The 26,462-nt window shown below is 45.2% G+C and overlaps 1 protein-coding gene across 1 annotated transcript; it reads left to right on the top strand.

Moving 5' to 3' along the window:
* The first annotated feature begins 16,768 nt into the window (after positions 1-16,768).
* On the top strand, positions 16,769-25,747 carry ISL2 (ISL LIM homeobox 2). The gene is made up of 6 exons (XM_024205425.1): positions 16,769-16,841; positions 17,600-17,789; positions 18,278-18,540; positions 21,903-22,186; positions 23,480-23,647; positions 25,541-25,747. Exons 1-6 carry the CDS (start codon positions 16,784-16,786, stop codon positions 25,655-25,657), a joined length of 1,080 nt encoding a protein of 359 aa, XP_024061193.1. The 5' UTR covers positions 16,769-16,783; the 3' UTR covers positions 25,658-25,747.
* The last annotated feature ends 715 nt before the right edge of the window (positions 25,748-26,462 follow it).

Genomic DNA, 26,462 nt, shown 5'->3' with positions numbered 1-26,462 from the left:
TACCGCAGTCGACGGCGAGCACTTCCTGGTTCGACTTATCGCGTCCAGACAAGACGCGATAAGTCGAACCCAGAACTTCGATTGCCAGCCGCCGAACTAGCGGCTGGGTGTAGACATACCTAAGTCTCAGCCTGTCTTACAATTAGATTCCTTTATAATAAGATATAATCATATCATCATTTATTATGCCCTTTATGGCATCTTTCATCTGAGTATATCAGAGCAATTTACAATCTTTATTTAAACTAACCTTCACTACATCCCTTTGAGGTTGGGAGGTATCGCCATTTTACAGTTGGGGAAACTGAGGCACAGTGCTGTCACTTGCCTTGTCCAATCACAGAGAGCTGGGAACAGAATCCAGATTTCCAGGCCCTGCTCTGATTACTGTGCCACACTGCAGTTTCCCTATAAATGACACTTCCTAATGAAGTTCTAAATGTTGATATTCTTCTGGATAATTAGATAAATAACAATATCATTTCATGTTCTCTTTTGCATATTTTCATAAATCATCATTACCAGGGAGTGAAATCACTAGCCGTAATATAGAGCCTGCTCCCATTTAAGTCAATGGTAAAAGTGGTTCAATGGGAGCAGAATCAGGACCTACTAGGTTATGTAAGAAGGAGTACACGTGTTCATGAGTTAATTGATCTAGTTGCAGTATTGCTAGAATTGTTAACCTTTTTGGAAGTGAAGGCTTACGTTAAAAAAAAAGATGGAACCTTCCTTGAAAATATTTGTTGTTCATGCTATTTGTAATGCAATTTGCTCAGGAATATTTATGCTACAGTGGCTCAATAGAAAGACAGCCATCTCTTCCTGTCTGCAGTGACAAAGCAACATTGTCAACCTAGACTTTTGGCTGTACGCTGCCATCGTTCTGTGTGCAGAGCTCCCATTGAAGTTAATGGGAGTTGTTTGTAAAATTCAATGGCAGAATACACTGCCATTATTTTTTAAACACATATCTGCTTTTTATGCCTCTATTTACATGGCTAAAGAAGAATCTGCATGCCACTCACTATTCCCTATTCACACTATCCTGAGCCTTTCCCTGTAAATCCAAGAACATCCAGTCTATGTACATGATGGCCTCATGGGAATTACACCTTTTATGCTTGCTTCCAAGCATTTCTGGAAAGCTGATTTCCAAATTTCAACCTAGAAAATAATACTTCTGCGATTAGTGCAGGAGTCACAGTCATTGCCTTATTTCTTTAAAAGTTATTAGTGATTGTTGATCCATTTGTTTTTGGATAGCCAATTTGCAACACCAGAAACAGGCCCAGTTTTCCAAAAGCGAGCATTCCATCCTGCAGAGCATCAGAACTCTTTATAGGGTCTCAGGTTGTTACTCAAGAATCGAAGCAGCCAAAATCATTAGTCATTTTTGAACATGTAGACAATATTTTGCATTTCTTTCGGGCCTTCCATCTATAGAGCTTAAAGCACTTTTCACATCATTAATGAGGTAAGCATCATCACATGCCACAGGTAGGTCTAACGATAAATCTTATTGTATTGATGAGAAATTTAAATCATGGAGAACCTAAGAGCCCAATCCAATTCCAATTGGACTCAATAGGAGAAAAATTACCAGCCCACTTTAACACAAGAAGTCTGTGGCAGAGAAAGAAGCAGAATCCAGCTCTCCTGGTCTCCAGGGTCTGTTGTTAAACCAGTAGACCATATCGTATGTACTATGATTGCATCCAGTTTGCATGGATTGAGAGTGGGAGAAGTTATCTGCAATATCCTGCCTCGAAATGCAAAATGTCCCCCTCCCACCATTTCTTCCTTGCACTCTCAAGATCCCACAGTATGTCCATCATCTTAAATCCTGCAGACAACAGCGTAACAAGATCCAATGGGTGGAATTTAATTTAAAATGCAAATAAGGTGTACATTTTTAAATAGGAATAGTAAATTAGAACAGTTTACCAAGGGGTGTGGAGAATTCTCAATCACTTGAAGTCTTTACATCAAGACTGGGTGTCTATCTAAATTAAAAGATACACTCTAGCTCATCACAAGTTACTGGGCTTGACACAAAAATTACTGGGTAGAATTCAGTGTTCTTTGTTGTACAGGAGGTCAGATTAGGTGATCCTAAAAGTCCTTTCAGGCCTTAAGATCTTTATTAGATCTCCACTGAAGAAGAAAAAAAATGGAGAGAATATCCCTTTGCAATCCCACCAAGGCTAACTCTCAGTCAGTCACAGGGGTGGCAGTAGCTGTTGTACAACACTTTTTTGCAGTGTTACACATTCTACCTCTGCAGAACTCCCAATTCCTTATGGTCTGAGGCTGAAGCAGAGAAATGAATGCAGCATTCCCACAGAGCAATACCATTTAACAGTTAACCACTGTTTAATTTTGTCATATTTGTTTGTGAGTTATACACATACTTTTCAATTGTCAAGGAGACTTTTAAAAAGGACATTGATTTTAATTTCAAAGGCTCTTGAAAATAAAAAATGAATAACTACATTCTAAAGGAGAGTAGTTTCCTCAACAGCTGTAAATAATTTATTGTTCACAACCCAACCAGATCAAAAGATACTTCATCAATTGATGTGGCAAAATCTGGTGCAAGCTGCATTTCTATTATTTCAGATCCAATTAACCATTTGGAGCAGACTAAAACATAACTAGATCAATCCAGAATCAGATTAATATCCAATCCATAATCACATTAATCACAATCTGTCCATAATTAGCCATCAGATAATCCCATTGGACAGGAGGTGACATGCAGTATCCCATTATCTCATTAATTATCTATTTTCAGTATTGGACATTGTCCCTAAGCACAAGAAAATGTTTTTGAAGGGGAAAATGATTGCAGAACTGTCCTTTTGATAAATCTTTCCTATAAAGATTGTGAGCAGATCCAAACTTCTGAGTTTTACTGCGTTTCTTTGCTTTTACACATTCTGTTATAACCCAGAAATGGATCCTTGAGAGATGTCATCTTTTAAAATAAAATATGATTATCTTCTCGGGAAGAGGAATAAATAAGACATTTGATTCATGTGAAGTTTATGAAAGAGAAGAAAATCATTCATCAAAGGTTTTTAATAGTAACATGATAACAATAGCTTTGCAAAGCTAAATCTTATTGCAGATGGTTCCTGTCCTTTTTGTAATGTAAGTGAAATTGTGTTCCATCTGTTTTAATTTTATAATGGACTTAATCCATGGCTGGCTCTGAAAGAATCAGCATTTACTGCCTTTGCAATCTGCTGCAAAAGTCATTGTTTCTTGTTTATAAATGGGACTGATACATCAAATTTGTGACAAAAACTGAAAATTATTCCAAAAAATCTGAAAACCTTATTGGCAAGCTTAATACCATACCCTGACATAACTGCAGGTACTCAGAAGTCTCACTGAAATCAATAGGAGATTTTCCTAAAAAGTGATTGAGGATTTGGCTCTTAAATAGAAAAGTAAATCAAGAAACAGTAATTGTGACTGTATAGGTTACATTGACTATTGGCAATCACACATTTTTTTTTTTAAATGATTGTAAGTGACCTGACAGTTTTTCTGTGAAGAAATATACCCCCCTCCCCCAAAAGGTCATATTCATTTATTTACCAAATACAGGTCAAATCTCCAAGGCTAGTTGATTTCAGTGCCTCTTAGCATTATAATGGAGAATATTTTTATAGACTTTTGAGCATCACCTGCTAGAACAGTTTTGGTTTAGGATCCATCAACAGTTCCATTACAAATCCTTTTTTTCTGGGATTTCTACTCAGCTGTGCATGGGGATGACGACATGTTATGACTTGCCATTCAGAGCCAAATTCTTCTCTCAGTTACACCTGTTTAAATGCATAGTAACTCTATATAGGATTCAATAGTGCAACTTCAGATTTACACCAGCATTACTGAAAGAAGAATTTGGCTTCTAGGCCAGAAAGGTGGTTATTTAGAAATAAAAATAATTTATTCCTGTTTGTTTATATTTAAGTGGAGGGAGGAGGTTGTTTGGAAGCGTAAAGAGAATTGGTAGCATTGCCCTCAAAATTGACAAATGATGCAAGAAAAACATATATTGTATTCTTATGTGTGTTTCAGTCTTACATCAGTCTCCCACTGATGGTAGTTTATTATTATTACTACAACATGTGCAAATACTGACTTACCCAGGAGCCCATGCTTTTCTGGACCAGCTGAGGGTCGCACTGTCTACTTCACTACATTCTGGAGTCTCATCCGGACTTTGCTATGCTGGCTAGCAAACTAATTTGCTCTCTGGTTCTTTTGTTCTGTCCTGTAGGTAGACTTGCCCATTTTCATCACACTTTTGGGTTGGACTCCCAAGGTGAAATCCTATCTCTAGTGAAGTCAATGGCAAAATTCTCATTCCCTTCAAGTGGGACCTGAATTTCACCCACAAAGCATGGGCTCTTCTGTAGCAGCTGAAGAAGTCAAAATGTGTCCTTCGTTGCTTTGGATTTGAGAACTAGAGTCTGGCCCTTCTTGCTCTGGACCTTCAATGTTTATAATTGCAAAGTGATGCACATTGGAAAACACAATCACAACTATTTATATATAATGAAGGGGTAGTTCTTTGAAAGCATCCGCTCAATGTGCAGCAGCAGTCAAAAAAGCTAACAGAATGTTAGGAAAGGGATAGATAAGATGACAGAAAATATCTTGATGCCACTGTGACGTTGTGCAGTCTATATGGTTTTATAAAAATATGATAAGTGAATATAATGTAACTGGAATATGCTTCATGCAAAAGGTCTCTTGTAAGGTATCATTACAAAGCTTATAATCTACTGAGTGTGATCATCCTATTTGTATAAATGTACCACTCTTGTATCTAAAACTAGAAATATAAAATATAACTCTGAGGGCCTATTGTAATTATGCGAAGTGTGGGCCATTAATGGTGGTTTGGAATCTTGATGACTCCCATTAACCAGGACCATTGTCTGCAGATGGCTGTGTTTTACCTGTGAGTCTTCCTGTAGATGTGTGTGCTGGCAAGTGGGCAATGAAGTCTTGCAGTGACATGTGATCATGTCACCTGAACTGGAATCCATCTTTAACCTGGTGCTTTTCCAGTGGAGGGGGTGGAAACCCAGAGGAACAAAAGGTTCCCGCCTTATGCAAAAGATATATAAAGGGATGGAACAGAACAAAGGGGGAGAGAGGAGCCATCATGAGGAATCCCCTAGCTACCACCTGAGCTGGAACAAGAGCCATACCAGGGGAAAGAATTGTGCCCAGTCTGAGAAAAAAAACTTACTAAAGTATCTCTGAGGGTGAGATTATCTGTATTCAGTTTGATTAGACATAGATTTGCGCATTTTGTTTTATTTTGCTTGGTGACTTACTTTGTTCTGTCTGTTACTACTTGGAACCACTTAAATCCTACTTTCTGTATTTAATAAAATCACTTTTTATTTAGTAATTTACTCAGAGTATGTATTAATACCTGGGGGAGCAAACAACTGTGCATATCTCTCTATCAGTGTTATAGAGGGCAAACAATTTATGAGTTTACCCTGCATAAGCTTTATACAGTGTAAAACGGATTTATTTGGGTTTAGACCCCACTGGGAGTTGGGCATCTGAGTGCTAAAGACAAGCACACTTCCGTGAGCTGCTTTCAGGTAAACCTGCAGCTTTGGGACAAGTAATTCAGACCCTGGGTCTTTGTTGGAGCAGACGGGAGTGTCTGGCTCAGCAAGACAGGGTGCTGGGGCTCCGAGATGGCAGGGAAGGCAGGGGTAGAAGTAGTCTGGGCACATTGGGTGGCAGCTCCCAAGGGGATTTCTGTGATCCAACCTGTCACAGCCACTATACAAAGCCATGGTACGCCAACACCTTGAATACTGCGGGCAGTTCTGGTCACCCCATCTCAAAGAAGATCTATTACAAAATGGAAAAGGTACAGAGAAGGGCAACAAAAAATGATTAAGATTATGGAAAAACCTTGCATATGAGGAAAGATTAAAAAGTTGGACTGTTTATCTTAGAAAAGAGACTACTAAGGAAGGATATAATAGAGGTCTATAAAATCATGAATGGTGTGGAGAGAGTGAATAAAGAAGTGTTACTTTCTTCTTCACAAACAAGAACCAGGGGTCACCCAATGAAATTAATAGGCAGCAGGAACAAAAAAGAGGAAGTATTTCTTCACACAATGCACAGTCAACCTGTGGAACTTGTTGCCAGGGGATTTTGTGAAGGCCAAAAGTTTAACAGAGTTAAAAAAAGAATTCGATAAATTCATGGAGCACAGGTCCATCAGTGGCTATTAAACATCATGGTCAGGGACTCAACCCTATGCTCTGAGTGTCCCTAAGCCTCTGACTGCCAGATGGTGGGACTGGACAACAGGGGAGGGATCACTTGATAATTGCCCTGGTCTGTTCATTCCCTTTGAAGCATCTGCCACTGGCCACTGTCAGAGACAGGATACCAGGCTAGATGGACAATTGTTCTGACCCAGTATGACCATTATAATGTTATTTCTTTGACTTCATAGGGAGGACTCACATAGATAAGGCAAATAGACCTGGCCCAGGAAAGACCTGTCTAGTTTCATTGAACAAGCTGAGTGAAAGGCAGAAGTAAACACAACAGAAGTAGGGGGAAAAAATATTTGTCCAGATTTAGTAGCCTAAGAGGTTATTAGTAACACAGGAGAGATTTTATCTATTGCATTTTTATCGGGACAGCTGTGTGCCTTTAAAAATCAGAAAAGCAAATAAACTCAAGAGTCAAAACAAAAACACTATCCTTAGTTCACCTCCTTGTGCATGAGTAATGCAGAGATCTCCCAACAGCAGGAGATGTTTACAAGGTGCAAAACTGAGGGAAAATGGAGTAAGATAAAGACTTGAATCTGTCAACACAGAATTTTCTTGCTAATGTAGATTTAGACCAACATGTTGCAGGTAGACTTAAAAAATTACCTAAAGAACAACTGCTCTGAGTTTCACCAGTGTAAATCTGGAGTCAAATGGGGCGGGGGAGGGGGAAGTCACATGGCAAATATCCTGTCTTGTCTTCTAGAGGCTCAAAAATTCTGTACCAAACAATATATGTATTTAAAACAAGTGGGATTACTGTATTGTGCTGATATTTTTGTCCTATGTATTTTTTTTAAATCCCACCTTTAAAGATAATGTAATAAAGCTGTCACTGAGGCACACTTGAGAAGGTGCTACCCCTCTTTTTTTGACCATGAGGAAGCTAACAAATCGGGGGGGAGATGAGGGTTACTAAGCCCTGATTGTGGAACAATTTATGCATATGCCCATTAACTTCAAGAACTCAGAGTGTGTAAAGTTAAGAACTTATAAAAGTATTTAAGAGTTAAAGACAAATCCCATAATGTGAGTTGGTTTTTTTTTTTTTTTTTAAGAATCTCACATCTTTCCACAGCTGAAGAGGATCATTTGTATGTGAAGCTGTGTGAAGATATTTCCTGCTTTAATTTCACTTGAGAAAAGTGGTAGGAATTAATCTGAAATCCCATGGCAGAAAGTTACGGAAAAGCTTGTGCTTGGTAAAAATTAACAGATCTTTTGAGCCATTAGTGTTGAACTATAAGGGAGACACAATATCTACCACACTACAAAGTATTTGGGAATGCAAAGGTATTATTTTAGCCACTGAAGTGCTCTCCTATTTTTCCATTAAGGCAAGAGAAGAAACCCATGGAGACTAAAGAGGAAAATAAATCATAAAAAAATTGAATACAAGGGATACAAAGTTCAAACAAAGAATGTTCCTTAGTTTGTATCCAGATCTCCAGGCGTGTAACATTTCATGAGAATCAGACTTAATGTCCTGAGCTTTGCGTCAGCAAATACTGTACATGAGAAACAATAGAAGGGTTCTCTTACATTTATGGCTTTTGTATAGGAAATTAGAGTGAGAAAACCAGCGCTACATATCAAATGGTCAATCCAGCCCCCAACGTTGTGACTGCAGGAGCAGGATGGAGGGATGTTGTCAGGAGCACCGCCAGCTTTATTGCCACCATAGCCGGCGGAAGGTCACACCCCCAAAATGCCGCCCCCGACAGAGGCGGCGGAAGGTCCCGCCCCCAAAATGCCGACGACGACCGGGGCGGCCGAAGATCTGGCCACTGCGGTCGCCATCCCCCAAATGTTAGTGCCCTAGGCGACTGCCTAGGTCGCCTAATGGGTTGCGCCAGCCTTGGATGTTGTGCATCCACTATGTGGTGTGAAGCCCAGGTTAATTATTAATATTTATTATCTGTATTATAGTAGCATCTAGGAGCCCCTATCATGAACCAGGACCCCATAATGCTAGGGACTGTACAAAGACAGTCCTGTCCCAAAGAACTTACAGTCTAAATGAGCTCTGAGGACTCCTGGGGAAATCAGTGAATGGGAGGGGAAGGGGAGAGAAGCAAGGATAGACTGGGGGATTGACAAATCCAGAAGATCCTCTGTTATATATCCTCCAGCTCTCCCTCCCCACAGTAATGCCAAATCAGCCACCCGGGATTCTTTCTACTTCAAACCCACAGCACAGATACTCAGTACATGCTCAGCCACTCAAACTGGGTGCCTGGGCCCCTGGATTTGGTTCTAAAAGAATAAGGGTTCAGTGTTGGCCTAACTGTCCCCATTGAAGTCAATGTGGAAATTCCTCATCGACTTCAGTGGAAACAGAGCAAAACAGTTGCTAAGCACTTCTGAGAATTTCACCTTAAAGTTCCATTATGAGAGCATAACCCCCTTGGGGACAGGAGGTTTCAATGGTTTTAAACTGTTAGTTAATTATTTAATAGTCTGAAATTATCTTATCACTAATTAAAGGGTCAATGTAATGCAATTCCCATGACTTTTTGCATCTTAGTCATATACACTTGTGACTTCTTGGTGAAGGGTGGGAAAAGGAGGACATGATAAACCATCAGCCTTACCCATGTGGATCCCAGAGCAGCATTAGCCTCTTGTTGTATTTCTGCTAGGAATTCTGTAGGAATGCTGCAGGGAGTGGCTGCCCACAGTTTAATTCCCAAAATCCCAGGGAGTCCTACCTTGATGGGGATTTCACTGAAGGCCTTATATAAAAGTTTGGAGGAAGGAGAAGTCATTACTGTGTTGTCTCTGATCCCTTCCCTCTGACAGCAATAAAGTCATGCCTTGGGAGTATCCACTTTTTATTCCCTCCATGCAGCAGAGCAGAACAGAGCGATGACAGTAAACCCTGACATGGTCCTTCAAATATATAGTAACTTTGGACAGAGTTCTCCCTTAACTCCTATGGGAATTGGACCCAGGTAATCAGAGGCAGAATCCAGCTGTAACTGGTTTTCTAAGTTGTCTCAAGTCACCACTGTGACTTTTAAGTCCCAGACTTGCAGCCTTGAGGCTGGAAAAACTGTCAGGGAAGTCAGTGGGTATTTTACGTGTGTCTGGACTGGAGGATTAGATCTTCCAGATATAGGTTTATACTGTAAAGAATATCAGAGGCTTACCACTAGGCAGTTCAGTGACATTTTCAAAGGGACCCTGAAGTATAATGAAAGGTAATGAAAGCCTTTGGTCAACACTAATTTAAAAAGTTCACACAAGACATTTTTACACTGTAGCCTGTACATTGCACTTTACTTTCTTTCACAAGCCATATGGTTTGGTTTTGACCCAGTCATACCAAACCTCACATAAGGCAGGAAAACACTTTAGATATGGAAGTAATTTTCCAGTTACTTGCCTTAGTTATCCCAACAGAAATGAAAGGAACTGGTGCAATTCTAAATATGAACAGTGGTAAATACTGTGCACAAAAACTGGGAATGACTTCTCTATGGCAATTTTCCATATTTTCATTTGAAGTGCTAGAATATTAGCACTGTCAACATTTTTTTTAATTGCATTTGTTATCTACTTTGTCTCTGAAATCTCCTAAGCACTTTTAGATAATGGAAAGCACAGGTTGCTAACAATAATAAAAGTCCTGCCACCAACCATCAAATAACAGATAACTCCACTCTGCATGCTGCTAAATGTCATAGAAAGCATCCACTAAATCTTTATTGCAGCTGAAATATAACTCTCTCTTTGGAAAAAAAGTTTCCTGTTTCTGCCTCAATTTATCTTGAAGAAGAAACTTCTTCCTTGTTCTCTGTGTAATTAGGAATTTTCTGCAAGATGTTGTCAGATATAACATGGCCCACCTTATACTGAAAAAATCAGTCTTTTCAAGACATTCCCTGGGTACTAGTTGTAAAACTTTCTTTCATGTATAGACAGAGGGAACCTTTCCAAAATAACCCTCATGGAACAAATATTTCAGATCCAAGTGCTGCCAACCTTTCGTGCTTTTTTCAATATTCATCAAGCTAAAGTTTTCTTATGTTTTCAGTCATCCGTGGTCTACTCTGGAAAGAAAAGGGCTTAGCTTGGTCAGGACCCAGCATCCTAGAATTAAGATGTGAGAGGCTCATTTGGGGAGACTGATCTGTTATAAAGGTCTACCCTAGAGTGTGCCCTCTTAACTGTTTATTAATAGGAGAAGTTTTCCTCGGATCCCCCAAATCAGGGATTAGAACCCGCTGTACAAACAAATGAAACAAGGATAGTTCCTGCCCACAGATAAACTGAAACATACCAGCATTCAGTAAAATAAACTTCACTTCTCATGACGTTCTATCATTCGAAATCCATGCTGGTTTTGCTTCCCCACCTGTGGCAGTTGCTATCTGAATGTTGTTGTTTTTTGTGCGTAACTCGCTTCCCTTACTCCCTGCTCCTTCTGATTCAAGCTGGAATCGCGTCTATTGCAAATCGCCTCCCCGCCGACACACAGCGGGCTGGCCTCTGGCGCAGGGAACCTGACAGCTATAGTCCGCCGGGAACCCGCCAGCGGGCCCAGTTTAAATAAAAACGATGGGAGATTAGCCTACACACGTGTATGCGCGCAAAGATGCTGCCCAGCAACCTGGAGCGGGTAAACCCAGGGGTGTTGTGGCCACTCACCCAGAGGAGCTCACTTCAGGCTACCCTACTAAGAAGTCCTGCTTCTCTCTCCAGCAAAGCAACTCCTCCAAAGCCACAGCAACAGAGGCCCAAATCAGCTACCAGCCAGGACCTGCCCAGCACCTGTGCGTGGTCAGGTCATTACCGTGATGGGCAGCACGGAAATGAATTTCCCCCTTTTGCTACGCAGGGCGTTAGGCTGGACTCGTGGCGCTGGCTAAAACCCGGCTGGTGCCTCCCCGTTTAGCGCATTCCTAAGGCACCAGAGCGCCAAGGCTCTTGCTTGATATCAGCCAGAGCGTGTCAGTTTCTAGCCAATACGGCAATTTATCCTGCCTCTTCTATCAGTGTCTACGAATCTACGGGAAACAGGCAGAGACAATAAACCCGAATCAGCCTAGAATCACTGCGTTTTGTATCGTATTTATTTATCTCTGTGATTATTTAGCCTTCTCAGGGAGAACAAGTCAGGGAGTGAAACATGGACAGATCCCCCCCGGGCATAAGCTCCATTTGGGTCCATTAGCGGTTCAGAACTACTCAAGGGCTAATAAGTCCCTTTTCGGAATAATAAACCCCCATTGACTTCAGTGTGTCTGTTTGTGCCACAAACTCGGGCCCAGAGTGAGGGGGGCAAAGTAGATCTTCGCTTGGACGCTTTAATGCCTTTGTAGCAGACGGGGGGGGGGGGGGGGGGGCCCCCCCCCCGGGCCCCTTTCGGGGGGGGGGGGGGGGGGGGGGGGGGAGTGACACACCGCACTGATCCCTTCTCTGGGTGGAGCTGGGTTGGGGTGCATGAATGAGCTAGTCATGTTCACAGCACAGAGGCGATGATTGTGACGTGGCAATTTCACTACAGGGCTGCATTGAGGACGTGGTGAAACTAGAGAATCAACTTTTTGAATGTCAACCCTTTCCAATCCGGTGTTCTGTTGTGTGATTTACATCGGATGCTGACAGTGCAGTGACATCTACATACCAGCTCTGTGTCCATATCCCGATCCCCTGGTGGGACAAATACATCAGGCAAAATGGCACTTGGTAATTCTCTCCTCCCTAGCCGGTTTGTGGTTTTAGTAAAGATCCCTCTATCACGCCCTCTGTAAAGCATTACTCAATTACTTCTGTTGGTTGATCTTCCGATTCCCCTTTGGAATAAATAATATGTCCCAAAGAAACAACTACCTCATTCATGGAGAAAGGACAAGAAACAAGACAACAGCCTGTCCCTTGTGACTGATTTTCAAATACTTTCCATAGAACTTCCCGGTTTGTAACAATTCGTTACACACTCCAGGCCGGCTCTTTGTTCGGATCTGATTTCGAGCTGGCCTTTGACTGGAAACATTTGCAACTAGGAGAAGACAAACAGTTAAAACGAATCATTCTCTCCTTGAAGTGACCAGCTGAAAGGGTTAGAGTTTCCTTCGGGAAGCAGCCAGCTTATCACCGTGAACTGTGCAAAAATCCATCACTTGCCTTATGTTTTCCCCCTACCCGTTTGAGAAGGGAGCCCAGCTGGGAAGGTGTGGGGTGGGCAGAGTGTTGATCTGTTGGCTTTCGAGTCTACTCTGTAGATCGTCCTCCCTCCCTTTCCGGGAACACAGTACAGATAAAGGTCTGCATCCCAAAAAGCCGAAAGGATTAGCAGTGGGTGTTGGGAAATCCGAACCCTCACAGTGTTCTTTCAGTCAGAAATGTCAGGGGAGCTCTTACGTTCTTGTTTGCACCTGACAACATGCCTCTGTGATGGTTTTACTCCCCTGAAAAAGAGGATGTGGCACCCAGAGTTTTACAGACAGGGAGCACTGTCTGTAGTTCATGGAGCAGTCGCCTGAGAGCCAGGAGTCCTGAATTCTGGTTGTCAGAGGGGCTGGGCTCAAGTCACTTCCCCTCCTCAGCTGCAAAGTAACTTTCCTTCCTCCCGGGGGGCGGTAATTAAGTTACTGTGCGCTGGGAATGTACAACGCACCTATATGAACCAAGCCTGGGGGCCACTGAGGCAAGTGGGACTAACCCTTGAGTAAGAATTGCCCCATGAGTTAGACTTTGCAATATTGGATCGCTAGTTATTAATTCGCATTTATGTTGGGATTGCTGTATTGGTGTTTTAAACGCCGATCGTGTGTATGTTATCTTTACAATTGATTATTGACCATAAATTATTAGTATCGTTATTTACTCTCCGCTGTTGTGTGAGTACGTGGGGTCTTGTATCTCAAGGGGAAACTCCGTTCGTCTCAAACTCAAAGCTTTGTCACTAAGATTTGGTACCTCTCTACGCTGGACGGGTGATTTACCTGCTGGCTGATCTTCAGATTCTAGCAGATACCTCGGCTTTGTCACCGACTCGGGGTGTGTCTGCGTGTGCAGGAAGATTAAAATCCAGCGCATGATGTTCTTACCTGTGGTTCCGTGGGCTGCCGCTTGAGCTAAAATCAGCACCAACCCTTTGGCCAGCATTGTTATGTAGTTCGTTTCAAGCTAAGGGGAAAACGACATGCTGATGCGACTGACAAGCCCTGCAACTCCCTCACCCTACCCCTGAACTGTTTAGACCCCAAAAGTCCTGGTGACTGGCACCTTTCACTACTGAAGCCTGGTCCTGCCCTTGTTTGGTTTTGAGTGCCGTTACTTTTGCCCAGGTGTGAGTGAAGAGATGTTTTTACATCAGATCTCCCTCGGACCAGGTTTCTTTTGGATAATTCCTGATTTTAACCGTAGCGGATTTTTTAAAATATTAATTTCAGTGGAAATGTGGCAGGGGAAGGGCTAACTTCACCCAGAAACTGCCCCTCTGTGGCGATCTCACAAGGCAGGAACTGGGGGTGATGTGTGATTTGAAGAGGGAAAAAATCTGCATGATGTTTTAAGGGAGAGATGAATGGTTCAGCGCGGACCAAATTGGGCATCCCGACGCCTGACAAATACAGCATTAAACTGTGAGCCTATATTTAGGAGCGATCGCAGCAAGAAGACAACAAACGCGCCTGCAGTAGGGTGGCACTGCCTGTTTGCCCGGCTCATGGCAGGGCAATTTCTCTTGTCAGTGAGCTCCTCCAAAGGAGGGCCGTGGGCAACAAGCTTCCAAAGTGTTTGCAGGAACTGAAACCTTGAGGGACCTTTACATTTCAAACGTGTCCGACCCAGCCTGCCCAAGTCCCTCTCCTTTGCCTTACGGCCCGGGTACACTTTCACTCATCATCTCTGTGGCAACTTAAGTGGCCACATTTCGATACACATTAGCACTCGGTTGCACCGAGGGTGTGTGCAGCAGAGCTGCCTCGGGATGGACGCGGCTCTGCTGAAAGCATCTTTAGCTTTGGTGGAGCTGGATGGTCAATCTTCTGCTCGTGGAGACCGAGCGTTGGGTTTGCCAGTTGGCATCAACCTAGCGTCACAAAGCCAGACACCGCTCCTGGGCAGGAACAAACATTGTATCAAGACACCAGCGCGGCTTGTTCAGATGTGCGACAGAAAGAAGAACACTGAGTACCTGTCATCTTTGTTTTGGCAAACCCCCTTCCTTCTCCTCCATCTCCCTTTCCCAAACTGCAGATCTCATTAGCGGTTCCGTACAGGAGGGGAAACATGCACCTTGCCAAACCTGCCAGCTAACTAGCCAGGGTATTCCTTAAGGGTGCCGCAGCCTTGCAAGCCCGGCCCATTAATATTGGGGATGATAGTGTTCGGGCAGGAGCGAGTTAAAAAGGACATTAACAATGGAATGTCCCTGCTAGCAGATCACTTAAAGCAATACACCCTCGCCCTGTGAGCTCCAGTCCTGAATTATTAATATTATTTCATGTTACATCAATGCGCCTTCTTGAAGATTAGAGGTTTATTAAGTCTGGCGACAAGTTTTAACCGATTAGCCATTCTCCCAGTAGAGGTCCTTCTATCCGAGTGAAATGCAGAACCCGGCTTTGGAAACCAGACAGTGGGGACCGTGTAAAGGGAGTTTAAACGTGAAAAGAAAACAGAAATGCAGTGAAACGTCAACTGACTGACAAGTCACATTAACTCCAAGATCGCGGTAACAGGTTTCTGTGGGGTGGTCACCTCTACCCCCAAAATAAACAATTGGATACTTCTTTGAACTGCAAACAGGGCATCTTATTATAGAGGGATGTTGCAAATGGAAATTCATCAGAGTAAAAAAGATTTTTTAAGAAGCCCCTTTTAATATTTGTTTCCCTTTTTTTTTATGCAAAGTATTTTCCAAGTTGCAGGTTAAAATAAAAAAAAAGGGTCCATGTAAAAACTGTGGGGTTGTGAACTGTGGCTGTTCAGCCCTGTGATTATTTAAGCAGCTTTTCAGCACATTATAAGGGCACATTCCCCCCACCCCCTTTCCTCTGGGGAGAGGATTTTAAAAGATCAAAAGAGAGCCACACGTTTGCAGCTAGTCACCGAAAGGGCTGATAAATTCTGGTGATAGTTTGCCGTCATGAATTGCTCAAGAGACACCGTGACTGAAAGCTGCAATATAGACCGTAAAAATGTCCTCAAGAAAAAATTAGTTCAATAGGCTTTTCAATGAAACAATCTGCCCAAAATAATATGTGCTAAAAGAGTGGCTCATATCACTGTCTCCATCGGTATTTCTACAACTAATACAGTTAAACAACAAAATGTTAAAAACAGAATGAAAAATTAGAGGGTCTTCCTATCAGAAATGTATTTTTAATTACAAATTGATGTTAATAAAAGGGAAAGAATAACGGATCGGTAGGATAGCAACAGTAATACCAGCTGCAATGTTCGTTAGTTTCTTATGATGACCTTTGATTTGAGAAATAAACTAAATTTAAAATAATTTGTTGTGCAGGATGGGATGAAATTAGAGGTGCAATGTATAATTCTGTTTAAAATATCTATTAAGCTCCTGTCAGTTTCAAGAGCAAGATCCCAGCTAATTTTTCTGCCTTTCTTTTCCCTCCAACAAATAAATTAATAAGGTTCACATGTAAATGTCACGTGCAGAAGCACCTTTTATGGGCACTCGTCTTGCACCTCAACATAAAATAGGTTTAAATAGTACATAAAGCATAATAACAAATACAGACTAACAAGTACTCCTGTTCTTTTTACAGACTAACATAGTATAGTAATGCGTTACTGAAATAAACCCAAAGTCATTCTTGGGATGTTAAGATAAAACTGTTTGAAATAGATTTTAAAATACTTGAGCGAGCTGGTTTGATTTAAACACAAGGCGAAATATACTTCATCACAAGAGGGAGATTTTTAGTAATTCATTCGGAAAGGAGAAAGTCTCCTTCCAAAAGGAGTGAGGGCTGGGGGCATGTCTGGATTTCAGCTCTCACACAAGTGTAATAATCACCTCTTGAATGGAAAGCTCTGAAGCAGATCGGAGGAGTGGTTGCTGCTGGGCTAGAAGGGACTCTCAGACCAGGTAAACAGTGAGGGAACTGCTGCTTCTTGAAGCGTGGGGGGACCTGAGCGAGAAAGAATCTTTGTGTGTTGCACGGCGTTCCGCGTTCCATTGTTCACTCCTGGCCAATCAATTCGCTCCCTCTCCATCTCTTCCAATCGCCTCTGGGGGCTGCTCTGGCGGCCTGGTGAAGTCACTGCTCCCCCCCTCCCTTCTCAGTGCTGGGCCTTGGGCTGATGCGTGCTGACGTCATGCTGCGTATGGGACAGGGCAGGCTCCACTTTCTAACTCCTCCAGGCTGGAGTAGTTAGTTAGCAAACAGCAGGCACTGGGCAGGCAGCCTGCTCTTTCTGCATCATAACACTTTGCACACATCTCTTTCTGCATGGTGGATATTATTTTTCATTATCCTTTTCTGGGTGCTATGGGGGATCATTCCAAGAGTAAGTTGATCTTTGGTCTGAATGATACTTGTAAATATTTTACTTGAAACGTTTAAGTTGATTCTACAAGTGGTTTATTTACAGAGATACTTTTAGAGAACATTATAAAATCGTGCATTTTTTTAAACTAGGATTATTTTTGCTCTTGCACAATTTATTGCTTTTTGTTATTTTTAAAATTAAAAGCTATTTTATCTTGCTGTGTCACGATCTCGGGCTGCAGAATTCGTTGTTTCTTTTTTTCTTTTTAAAGATTAAATAAATGTTTTGTTGGGTTTTGCTCTTTGGATGCCTTTTATTCTAATAGCTCAGGCATTCGTCATTCATTATTAATATATACAATAAGAAAAATGCAAAGAGGAAAAGAAGAGCATAGTTGTTTTTTTAAGTAAGACGAATAATAAATGCAGATGAAATAACCGGCAGATAAAGTTCATCTGATTTTCCATTGTGTTTAAATATCTTCCAGTTCTATATTTTCCAACCTTTATCCTAGTATTTACACCTACCAATTGCTTCTGTAAAATTTCCTTGCAGTTCAGGTGACTGTAAAAGTAACAATATATGGAGAATAGCTGATTGCTGCAGTTTATCGATTTCACCTTTTTCTTTCTTTCTTTCCATTGCCTGAACATTACTAGAGAATGTCTCCTAATTACGAATGCCTCTGTGATTGCAGTCCTTTGAGACAGTTCTGATTAGAAATGATATGCCTCCAGTATACGTTCTAAATTTCCTCTGCTCATTTCCACTGGTAGAAAAGCCCGGAATTGCCATGTGTGTGGGCTGTGGGAGTCAGATCCATGACCAGTACATCCTGAAGGTCTCCCCGGACCTCGAGTGGCATGCAGCATGTCTCAAATGCGCTGAATGCAGCCAGTACTTGGATGAAACCTGCACTTGTTTTGTGAGAGATGGCAAGACATACTGTAAAAGGGATTATATCAGGTGATTCAAAAAGCTCTTTATCCATTTAAAAAAAAAAAAACTTTCCTCCGACCCATTTCTTAAGAGCTAATTTCAAGAGCTCCCCATCTATGAAATCGCACCTCCTCCTGCTTGCTAAAGGAGGGAGCCAATACTTTTGTGATCAGGACAAATTATGTTCCTGTTTATTCGGCTTTGGAGACAGGAAGTTATTAACAATTCATACAACCAAACAAGAATATTAATAATAACCAGCATGTCGGCGAGCAAGAGGCAGTATTGAGCTGCACATTCCCTAATGCCTGTTACAGAAAAATGTGGGTAAGGGGAAATTTTCCTATTGACCCTGAGCCCCCTTATCGAATTGAATGAGTGGGTCAGATTTGTTAGGAAGAGAGCAGAGGGGACCCTCTGGATTTTGCAGCCGGGGTGATTAGTTACTGGGGAGGGTGAGCTGGGATCAGTGGGGTGAGTGTGTAGTAGCTTCATGGCCCTTTCTCTCCCGGCAGGTTATTCGGCATAAAGTGTGCAAAGTGCAAGGTGGGATTCAGCAGCAGTGATCTGGTGATGAGAGCCCGGGAGAACGTGTATCACATCGAATGTTTCCGCTGCTCTGTCTGCAGCCGCCAGCTCCTGCCCGGGGATGAGTTCTCTCTACGGGACCACGAGCTGCTCTGTCGGGCCGACCACAGCCTTCTGCTGGATAGGAGCTCGGCGGATAGTCCCAGGAGCCCCGGCCATTTACAGAGCACCAGAGGCCTGCATCTATCAGGTAAAGGAGCAACAGATCTGCCAGGCGCTGGGGCCCACCTGGGGGTGTGAGATCATCAGCTAGCTAGCTCAGTAAATACAGGGCATGGACACATACACCTCGTGTATTGTTATCCCTGGGGTAAAATGCCATGCACTGTACAAACTGCTATAGCTGTGTGTCTGTGATATGGGTAGATTGATAGATGTATGAATAATTTTCTATCTAATCTGCCTCTGCCTATTAACGCTGCAGGGACATTTATATCTTTAGTTGTCCCTCTTATGTGGCTACAGAAAATACATCTGTTATCTCCACCACGCTGTGCTGAGTTATGGAGGCCTAGGAGGTTTGGCCAGAGACTCCGCAGTTTTGAAGTGTTTCCCACCTGGCCCCACACTGGGAACCTCTCCCCCCCCCTCCATCTCCTCCATGTAGGCCTCTTTCTTCTGCGTCTGGGGAGTGGGAGGGACTGGACGTTACAGGCCACTTGCCAGGGAAATGTGAGGTTCTGTACACACCCAGAAGAGGAGAGGGAGAGGCAGACTGGGCGAGGGCAGAGCGGGGGTGTCTGGAGGCGGCTGAGGAGGGAATCGAAGTAGCTACAGGGCTGGGCGAGCATTATACAGTCCAGGCGGCTGAATATCTAGCTACAAATAGCTGCAGCCAAAACAAAAACAAAACCAGCGCACCTGGGGGGGGGGGGGGGGGGGGGGGAGAAAAGAAGGCGGCCCAGGCGGGGGGGGGGGGGGGGGGGGGGGGGAGGTAGGACTCAATGAGGCCAGCCAGTCGGGCAGGGGAGAGGGACTGTGACAGCCCTGGTTGCCCAAGGGAGCAGCAGCGGATTCGTGGGAAAAGCTAGAGGAACATGGCAGAGCCGGGGAGCGGCTACATACCCTGTTCTAGACACTGCAGTGATGCCAATAGGCACGGGAGGGAATTTCAACCACAGCCAGGACAGGACAGGAGGCTAGAGAGATGGCTGTCCTCTTGGGGTGAGGTCCAGTGCCATTTAACCGGCCTTCATCCTCTAAGGGCCAAACCCTGCTGGCTCCCAACCCCAAGGCAGTTGTGCTCAGATACTAGGGTGATGGGCTCTGGCCCAGGAGACTAGCTCGACCGATGGATCTGCAGCGTTTGGCCCTAAACTCCAGCTCCAGAGCCAGTCCCATAATGTGTATGCGAGCACACAGGACCGGGAAGACACGTCCAAACAACGGCTGCGCTTAGGAAGTTTTGGAATAAACGGGGATTCAGCCAAGGCACCCTGAACTGCCCCGGCAACAGGCTGCGAAGCTCTCGCTAACCGCGGGACAGCCCCGGCAGTGGTCCTGGCGTGTTCAGTGTGAACGGGACTAGAGCTCGAAAGGTGGCGTGTGAGTATCGAGAGAGAGCCAGGGCTGCTTCCCCAATGACCGCCACCCAGTCACTGCACACTCCGGGGCATCTTTCTATCATTTGGGGGAAGAAAAGCAGCTAGGACGGGGGTATATTTTCGTGCACAATCTGTGCTTTTCATAGGCTGCCCTCCTTTCCTGCGGGAATAATAACCCTGCGCCTGCACTCCGTTCGCCCGCTGGCCTAGGCCATGGATTAGTTCGGCTGGTTTGTTTCAAGAAGGGTGAGCTTTCACTAATCGGAAACATAATCATGTGGATTTTAAAAATATCGAGCTGCAAAGGTAAAAAATAACAAACCACCCCTGCTAACACCAACACTGAGTATGAAGGGAACCGAAGCGAGATTATTCCTCTGATCAGAGAGGAATGAATGGTAAAAACAAAACAAACCCTGTCTGCAGGAAGCCGAGATCCGATGGAGAAAGGGTGGAAGACCTGGTTTCGATTGTCTATTTTTAGGTCTATTTGTGCTGGCTGATTAGGATCTGAGCATATCGAGATTATACGGCGGTAATGCCGCTGTGTCTCCATAAAGATTCTAGCCTGGTCCTTTTTTGGATACTCTACTCACGCTGTTTTTGAAGGATAATTATTGACTCATTATAGTTAACTAGTTAAAGATCGCGGCAAGCCGGCGTTTCCCCTTTTGGGGGTGATGTTATACCGCCCGTGTTATTGATTATTAAGGAAGCTCTTATATTGACTCCTTCCCGTTCGCCGCGTGAGAAGTGCTCCTATTTGCACTGTTTTCGAGTAGAAATACCGGCTAAGGGTTTTTATTCCAAAGTACTCCCCGCCTGCAGATCCTACAATTCCCAGGGCATGGAGGACGCGCGGAGATTAATGGACAGGGTCACAATGGCTAGCTAGTTAGCACTTCAGCACGCTCTTTTCCTGATTATCCGGCTCTTTCTCCTCCTCCCCCACTGCGCTCTGCTCCGGTGCACCGGTCAGGGCCGTTCCCCCCAGCCTCCGGTGGGCTGTTTGATTGAACGGTTTTTAACTCTGTTCTCCGGGCCCTGCGCTCTGCAACGGGCCGCTTTGGGTGGCTGGGTGAGCGGAGCCGGCCCTGATTAGACCCTGGGTAATTTGCACTTGATATGAAATCTAATGGTCACATCTCACTCAGGGGCAAAATGCCCGTTTTGGAATAATTAATATGGGGGCGGGGTTTTATTTATCGAGCCTGTAACCCCCACCCAGGCTTTCCCCATGAAATGTCCTGCTCTAAAGAGTCACTTTCTTCCCCGATTCCCCAGTCGGGAAGCGGCGCGGTGCCTGGGCCGGGCCTAGCCTCTGTGTGCAGGGCAGCTCTGGCTCGGGGCCCCGGTTAAGTGAGTCTCGGGGCGATTTTCCTCCTGCCTGACTTGTATTGTTCGCCCTGTTTTCAAGAACCTCAGCGGCCAGAGCCTGTTTGTTTCTGGGGGTGGCGGCAGCAGCTTCCCCCAGTGCCTGGTGAGCTGTAAAGTACCGACACCCTCCCCCCTTGGGTGTTGAGCTGAGCCCTGGGATCCCCGCCTTGCAGTGTGTGTGATTTCGATTCTCCCTGTTGCCTACCCGGCTGGGGAAGCAGGAACCGCTTCCCCCGCCGCAGAGTGGCTGGTACAACTCCCTGCCTGGCTGTGCTGGGAGGGGGGGCAGCTCCGGCTTTGGGGTGCGGGTGAGAATGGCCTTTTATCTCAGAGGAGACGCAGGCCGCACTGGCTCTGGGCCTTGCGAGCTAATCTCCCAGGCTACATTTTGTGCAGGGGCTTATCTGCAACCCCTCGCTTCAGGGAAGCCCCTAGCAGGGACCCCCATAGTTTATCCGGGGGGGGGGCTTCACTGCAGCAGGGGAGGGTTGAACACAGACCAGGCCAGAGATCACTATAAATCCGCCCCCACGCTTCCTTCGCGGACTGGCTGGGGCTGGGGGCGCCTCGGGAAGTGGCTCAGACCCCAGCGCTAACTGGAGTTGGTCGCTTCCCCCTCGCCCCGCTGCAGACTCCGTGCCCGGCCGCCAGCCCTCTCTCCGGCCCCACGTGCACAAGCAGACGGAGAAGACCACCCGCGTCCGGACGGTGCTGAACGAGAAGCAGCTGCACACGCTGCGGACCTGCTACGCGGCCAACCCGCGGCCGGACGCGCTGATGAAGGAGCAGCTGGTGGAGATGACCGGCCTGAGCCCCAGAGTGATCCGGGTCTGGTTCCAGAACAAGCGCTGCAAGGACAAGAAGAAATCCATCCTGATGAAGCAGCTGCAGCAGCAGCAGCACAGCGACAAGACAGTAAGAGCAGGGCATCTTTTTCCACCCACACCAGGCAGGGGCCATTTTGCAGGAGGGAACGGTTCTCCCTGTAGTTCCCGAGGACTCCTGGCCTTGGCCCTTGATTTCCCCCCAATATTACTCACATGGAAATATCTGGTGGAGAAAATGTCTGTGTGGGTGCGTGACAGCACAGCCCTGGGGTATTTGTACAAGACATCCCCTCTGCTCCACGCTCCCTTTTATGGGATAAATCAGCTCACAGGGACCAATTCTATCTCTATTTACACAATTCCTAAGATCCACATAAATGTTTGTGTGAATTTAAAACAAAAATCCAATAGTAAAGATGTGTTAAATAAATGAATATCCCCCGGCAGCATCTGCAACCCCCAGAAGTGAAACTGGCTACAAATTGACCAGAAACCAAAAGTGAAACGGACTAGTCTGAGAGACATGTACAGAGTAAACAAACAGCAGGAGTAGGGACCAGCGATATAGATTTAACAAAAAATCGTTCCGCTTTAATAATCTACGGGTTTGTTGGCTACATAAAGAAAGCGATTTAGTTTTTAAAATGCATGAATTGTTATTATGAACCTGGCCGTGACCCATTAAGATATTTTGGGTTTAAGTTAAAGCTGTTTTGTCATGACAGCTACTTCATTCTTGCACTCGGGACATTGTTCAAAACGATAAAAAAATAACGCTCAACCCAAAGGGAAAGTGCTCTTCGGTGCTGAAACAAACACCCTCCCGGGGTTGTTTTTTAACTTCTTGGGAGAGCCCTAAATATTGGTTTGACCCTTTTCAAAGGGAGGGTGCTCGGTTACAGCCAAATCATGTCAAGCTAATAATAATTTGTACAAGTGAAATCCCGGACTGAGATGTCACTTTGGGTCGGTGAGTCTGCAGGAGAGCCCGGGGGAGGCACTGAGAACGAAAACCGGGGGGAGTGACTCTGTAACTCCGTTCTTGTTGGGATCAGGTAGAACGAAAGGCCCGGGCCCTGCTCCCCTCGGAGCGCCTGACCCGAGCAGCTGGTGGAACTGAGGAGCTTGCAGGGTTCTAGGCAGGAGGGAGAACAGGTCCCCGCACCTGGCACTTCCACGCGGCCCAGGGAGCCGGGAAGCGCAGCGCTGGGGCGGGCTCCAGAGGGAGACCAGCCGCGCTTTTAGAGAATCAGGACAGCTCTTGCGTTGGGAGAACCCGCGCCCTGGCGCTGACTCCTGCGGCCCCTGCAATGCCCCGGGCCGCGCCCGATACCGCAGAGCCCACCTGGCCTGAGACTTTGCTGCTTGTCTCCCCCTCTAGAGTCTGCAGGGCCTGACCGGGACCCCCCTGGTGGCCGGGAGCCCCATCCGCCATGAGAGCGCCGTGCAAGGCAACGCCGTGGAGGTCCAGACCTACCAGCCCCCGTGGAAAGCGCTTAGTGAATTCGCATTGCAGAGCGACCTGGACCAACCTGCCTTCCAGCAGCTGGTAAGAAGAGGCCGCTCGGCTCGGCTGCGGGAGCGGGAGCGGGTCCCTCCGACTGCTCTTTATTTATTACTCCCCGACCGTGATCACCGCACTCCATCCTGCTCCTGGGAGTAAAGTCATCCGCGGAGCGTCACGTCCGCGAAGGTTCCCAACTCCCACTGACATCACTAAAAGTTAGGAGCCGAACTGCATCCGGGGATCCCTGTGCCTAGATTTTTTGGGGGTTGACAGTCACCCTGTGCCCGGAGGAGGAATGGTTCAGGAGCGCTAGCAACCCACACTTCCATTTCCCTTGGTACATTTCGATGTGAATTAGAGAAAAGGGCTGTTCCCATGGGAGCTCAGCCCAGTGCAGCCCCTGAATACAGGCTGTATTAGGGGCACTTAGACCGTACGCTCCCTGGGGCAGGAGCTGTGATCCACAGCAGGGCAACAGAAATGTTAAACGGTCAGGAGACCAATAATGATAGAAAGGGGATTAGAGATGGGGACGGGTTCCTGGTGCGTGCCCATTTCAACGGTTCCCCGCACTCTTTGGCAAGGGAATAGGAAGTGTTCTTATTAACGAACAAAACAAAACAGCCAGTTCCATCGCACTTGGAAAAAGGAAGAGAGAGAAATTCCCCGGGACAAATCAGCTAGTGGTTTATAATTGACCATGTGCTAGTAAACAGTTACAAGGGGCCAGATCCAGACATTCTGACTCAGGAGTTTCTCATTCCTAGTTAGACGCTGAAATTCTCTCTAGACGGGCAAAACTGGCCCTGACTTCAATGGAAATTGGGTCAGGATTCCAGGGGCTGGCCCATGGGCTCTCTGGTTTTTAACACTCCGGTTCCGATGCCCGGCCTGCGCTAACTTTTCTCTGAGCCGGGTGTTTGTGGAGGAGAATCGGGCTTAGAAAAAGAAGCGGATGAAGCCCCCCGTTAATGTACTCCTCCGCTATCACTGTGATGTTTTAGAAGATAATCAAAAATTAATCTTGTGTTATGTTTAGTTAATATAATGGGAAAGTGAGACAGGAGTGCTGTATGAATAATTAAACGATCATTTACTAGCATTGGAAGAGCGAATTGATGAAATATGCTGCACATACATCACCCTGTGATATATGGAGCCCAGCACTGCGCAACTGCCACTGGACCACTGCCTAGTCTGAAATTAACTTCGAAAAGTCTAGCAGATTTCTTAATGGGCAGGAGAGCCTCTTCCCATTGCAAAGAAATCCCCGGGGGTTGCATTAGGAGTGTGCAGCACTGCTGAGCTGGGGAGATTTTTGCCATAGTGCCCAATAGGATTCCTCCAGGAGGAGGGAACTTCTCTCTAGGACGCCTGGGTTCTCATCAGCTTGGTTTGTTTATTTAATTATAGGTAATCATGTCCTATCCTTGTATTACGGATGAGATTTGTTTTGCCAGCACAAGCCCTGCCTGGCAGAGGGGCTCTGTGGTTTGAATGTTGGCAAGAAGAAGAATGAAGGGCTCTGCGGGTTGTGTCGCTCCCCTTGTGCTAGCCCCTGACAGTAGGCGTTTATGGCATTACTCTGAACAGGATGGAGGGGTTCTTTAGCTATGGGCATCCCTGCTTGGGTGGGTCGAGGCTAGGTTTAGAACAAGTGTTATTTAAACACGTTTGAACTAAAACATGTACAAACCCTGGAGGAGACAGGGCATGTTGTGTCTTAGCTCCTTATCTGCTGCAGGTGAATCTTAGCTAGTTTTAAAACCCTGCCTTGAACTTGGTGCTAGAATATTTTTTTAGCAGCGTCTAATTAAAACGGGTTAACACGATAAAAAAAAGCTTCCCCCAGTCTAGATAAGGCAGGGATTGGGGGCTCTGAATTCTGCCCACATCGCTCTCACCCATCTCCCCCCCCCTTCCTCTCCCCCCCAGGTATCCTTTTCCGAATCTGGCTCCTTGGGTAACTCTTCTGGCAGCGATGTGACCTCCTTGTCTTCCCAGTTACCTGACACCCCCAACAGCATGGTACCCAGTCCTGTGGAGACGTGAGACCAGCACACCCCCCAGCAGATTTGGACTTTCGCATGCTCCTGCTCCCTGCATGAGACAAGCCCAGCCTCAGGCTGGCCCAGAGCTCCAAACAAAACTTTTTATAAAAATATTATTTAAAAACAAACAAAAATATGTCTTGACTGCCAAAAAGCACCAGGATTCTAGCTGCCTTCACCAGACTGGAGAGAACTCTCCCTCACCCCTATTTTTTTCCTTACGGATTTTTTTTTCTCCCCAGAGGAAACCTGGATTTACTAAAATTAGCCCCCAAATCACGTACTGTATAATGGTAGTTTGTACATTTTTTTTTGTTTCGTTTTCCTTTTTGGAAGAAAAAAGGATCTTTTGTGTCTTTCTAAGACTATTGGAAGCCAGTTAACTCATCTCAGCTCGATGTTGTCTTTTGAGTAGTCATCTCCATCCCAGTGTCTCTCACAGCACCACATGAGTGAGATCATTCCATACTCCGCATTATCCCTGACTTGAGAACCTTGTCCTGTTTTGGGTGGGGGGAAAGGACCCCCCCCCCAAGCCGCATGATTGCTGGAAAACATATATATGGAAATGAGACTTTTATTGAAAATGTTAAGTTATCTTATGGACGGAGGACAGATTGTTTGAGCCTTTAAAGAACAAAAGTAAGTTATTGTTATTTATTGTCAGAGCAGCAGTTAATAGTGGGATTAATATTTTGATTTTAATAAAAAATAACCTCGTTGGAAAGTGATACATCGTGTGTGTATTGTTAACCAGCTCTGTCAGGTGAAGAATAAAGAGAAACCAAGGTCAAAATTCTGCGGAA

Source organism: Terrapene carolina, unplaced genomic scaffold (assembly GCF_002925995.2).
Source record: "Terrapene carolina triunguis isolate 2854851 unplaced genomic scaffold, T_m_triunguis-2.0 Scaffold67, whole genome shotgun sequence".
In the NCBI taxonomy this organism is placed as follows: domain Eukaryota; kingdom Metazoa; phylum Chordata; order Testudines; family Emydidae; genus Terrapene; species Terrapene triunguis.
This window is presented reverse-complemented; position numbering and strand designations above follow the sequence as displayed.

What these genes read in the sequence shown, in the direction of transcription:
- ISL2 (XM_024205425.1), top strand. Translation starts at nt 16,784, where the DNA reads ATGGTGGATATTATTTTTCATTATCCTTTTCTGGGTGCTATGGGGGAT. An exon ending in TATGGGGGATCATTCCAAGA is followed by an intron (nt 16,842 to 17,599) that starts GTAAGTTGATCT and finishes TTCCACTGGTAG; the next exon opens with AAAAGCCCGGAATTGCCATG. An exon ending in CAGAGGCCTGCATCTATCAG is followed by an intron (nt 18,541 to 21,902) that starts GTAAAGGAGCAA and finishes GCCCCGCTGCAG; the next exon opens with ACTCCGTGCCCGGCCGCCAG.